Source organism: Apis dorsata, unplaced genomic scaffold, assembly GCF_000469605.1.
Source record: "Apis dorsata unplaced genomic scaffold, Apis dorsata 1.3 scaffold_74, whole genome shotgun sequence".
Classification (NCBI taxonomy): domain Eukaryota; kingdom Metazoa; phylum Arthropoda; class Insecta; order Hymenoptera; family Apidae; genus Apis; species Apis dorsata.
Window position 1 is genome coordinate 2,166,915 of NW_006263372.1, and position 1,852 is coordinate 2,168,766.

Consider the following 1,852-nt stretch of genomic DNA (forward strand, 5'->3'; position numbering starts at 1 on the left):
TTTATCATCGAGGCGTCGAATGAATTTATAATTTAAATTACAATCGGATCTCTTGGTACTCGGTTATTTTAGAAATTTTAAATAAATTAATATTATTATAATTTTTTTTATTCAATAATAGGAATAAAAAAAGTTTGATCGAGAATTTTATGTTAGAGATCAAAAAAAAAGTAATTTAAGAAATTTTAAACGAACAATTCTTTATAAATGTATTATATATTAATATATTTTTAATAATTACCGTGTAACGATAATCCTGGGATGTATTAAAAGCGCTGAAAGCAAGAGCGGGTACGTCGGTTTCGGGTAAAGGGTCCTCTCCCCTTTCGATCAACAGCACGTCCCAATCCTTCACTTCCGTCAATCTGTGCGCCAAAACGGATCCTGCCGTTCCACCCCCGACTATCACGAAATCGAATTCCTTGTTCGAATTTAAAATCTCTTTCGTACGATCGATGGGGTATTGGTGTGGATTGTTTAAGTCGTAATAGGAGGCCATTATGGTTTGCAGCAACAGAGTGAAAATGGAGGCTTGATGGTGGGACGATGACATCCCTGGCGCCATACACGAGTCCATGTTTCTTCTTCTGAATTTGTTGACCGGTTTCTTTGCACGAAGTAAAAATTTAATACAATAAAATTACACTTTTATATTTTTACATCTCATCGAAATTTGATAATTTCGAAGAAATTGATTTTAAATATCTCGATCGATATTTATATTATTCTTCGAGATAAGTTTCTTCACTGTGTTCTTATTTTATTATTTAAATTTGAATAAATATGAAAAATTTAATTTTTAAATTTTATTTATTATTATTAGTTCTTTCGAAACAAGATTATTTTATCCAAATATATAACAAAACGAGAAATATAAACTACTTGTTCATTGATTAAAAACGTAATTGAAAATGAAATTTAACCAACAATACATTTATTTCCCCATGTACAAGCTCCACAGATTTATATAGACTGGCGAGCTGATTATTCATGCGTTGTCATAATATTTGAAAGTTAGTAGTTTTAGTTTCTCACGTTGGATGGCGCAGTTGACCTATTTTTATTATTTTTCTCCATAGAGAAATCTGAATAATTATTTTCAATGTATATATTTAATTTTATTTATAAATACGAAAAATTAAAATCGATCGACGAAAATTTAAATATTAAATAAAATTCCAAAAATTTTATAGGTTTTTTTTTCTATCATGTTATAATAACAAATTTGATAAATACTTGTAAAAAAAATTGATATGTTAGATACAAGTATTCCTTGAGTATGTTTCAATTCCCTTACCTCGAATAAGAACTTTGCTCTCCAATTCTTTTGCTGTTAAAGTTCAGTTTACATTTGAATACGATAATGTATCACTGTCTTATATATACTATATATGTACGTACAACTTCTTCCCTTTTTCATGGATGTATTCTTTCTACAGAAAAATTATGACTCGAAAAACTTTATCGCATTTCAAATATAATGCGTTCAAGAAAAAATTGAAGGGTTTTTTAATTTTTTATTTGTCGTGGAAAATAATATAATCGTTAATAAAGAATAAATAATTAATTCATTTATTGTATATTATAATCTTGCCTAATAAATCTTATCGATAAAACTCGTTTATTGATCGAATGACTCGTGGAAATTTAAATTTAATTTAAAAACTATTCGAAGAAAAAAAAATACTTTTTGAAAAATAAATATATATACTAAGGAAGAAAGGAGAAAAATTCTTCGTAATTTATTTATTTATTTTATTTTCTCAATGTTCAAGGTATCCATAATAATAAAAGATACCTTGAGTTGTCGATTATTAACGAATAATTGTCAATTTGTGTAAAAAAAAAAAAA

General features: G+C 26.9%; 2 protein-coding genes across 3 annotated transcripts in view; one reads left to right on the plus strand and one right to left on the minus strand.

Annotated features, from left to right (window-relative positions):
- The window catches only part of LOC102679237 (glucose dehydrogenase [FAD, quinone]-like), a 13,321-nt gene extending 11,877 nt beyond the window's left edge, over positions 1-1,444 (minus strand). The window contains exons 1-2 of the mRNA XM_031508079.1: positions 1,263-1,444; positions 242-612 (exon numbers count right to left, since the gene is read on the minus strand). Coding sequence (XP_031363939.1) covers positions 242-577 — 336 coding nt within the window. The 5' untranslated portion in view covers positions 578-612; positions 1,263-1,444. The remainder of the gene's footprint in view (positions 1-241; positions 613-1,262) is intronic.
- LOC102679685 (flotillin-2) overlaps positions 1-1,852 on the plus strand; it is a 105,176-nt gene that overhangs the window by 68,298 nt on the left and 35,026 nt on the right. The gene's annotated exons all lie outside the window — the stretch shown is intronic.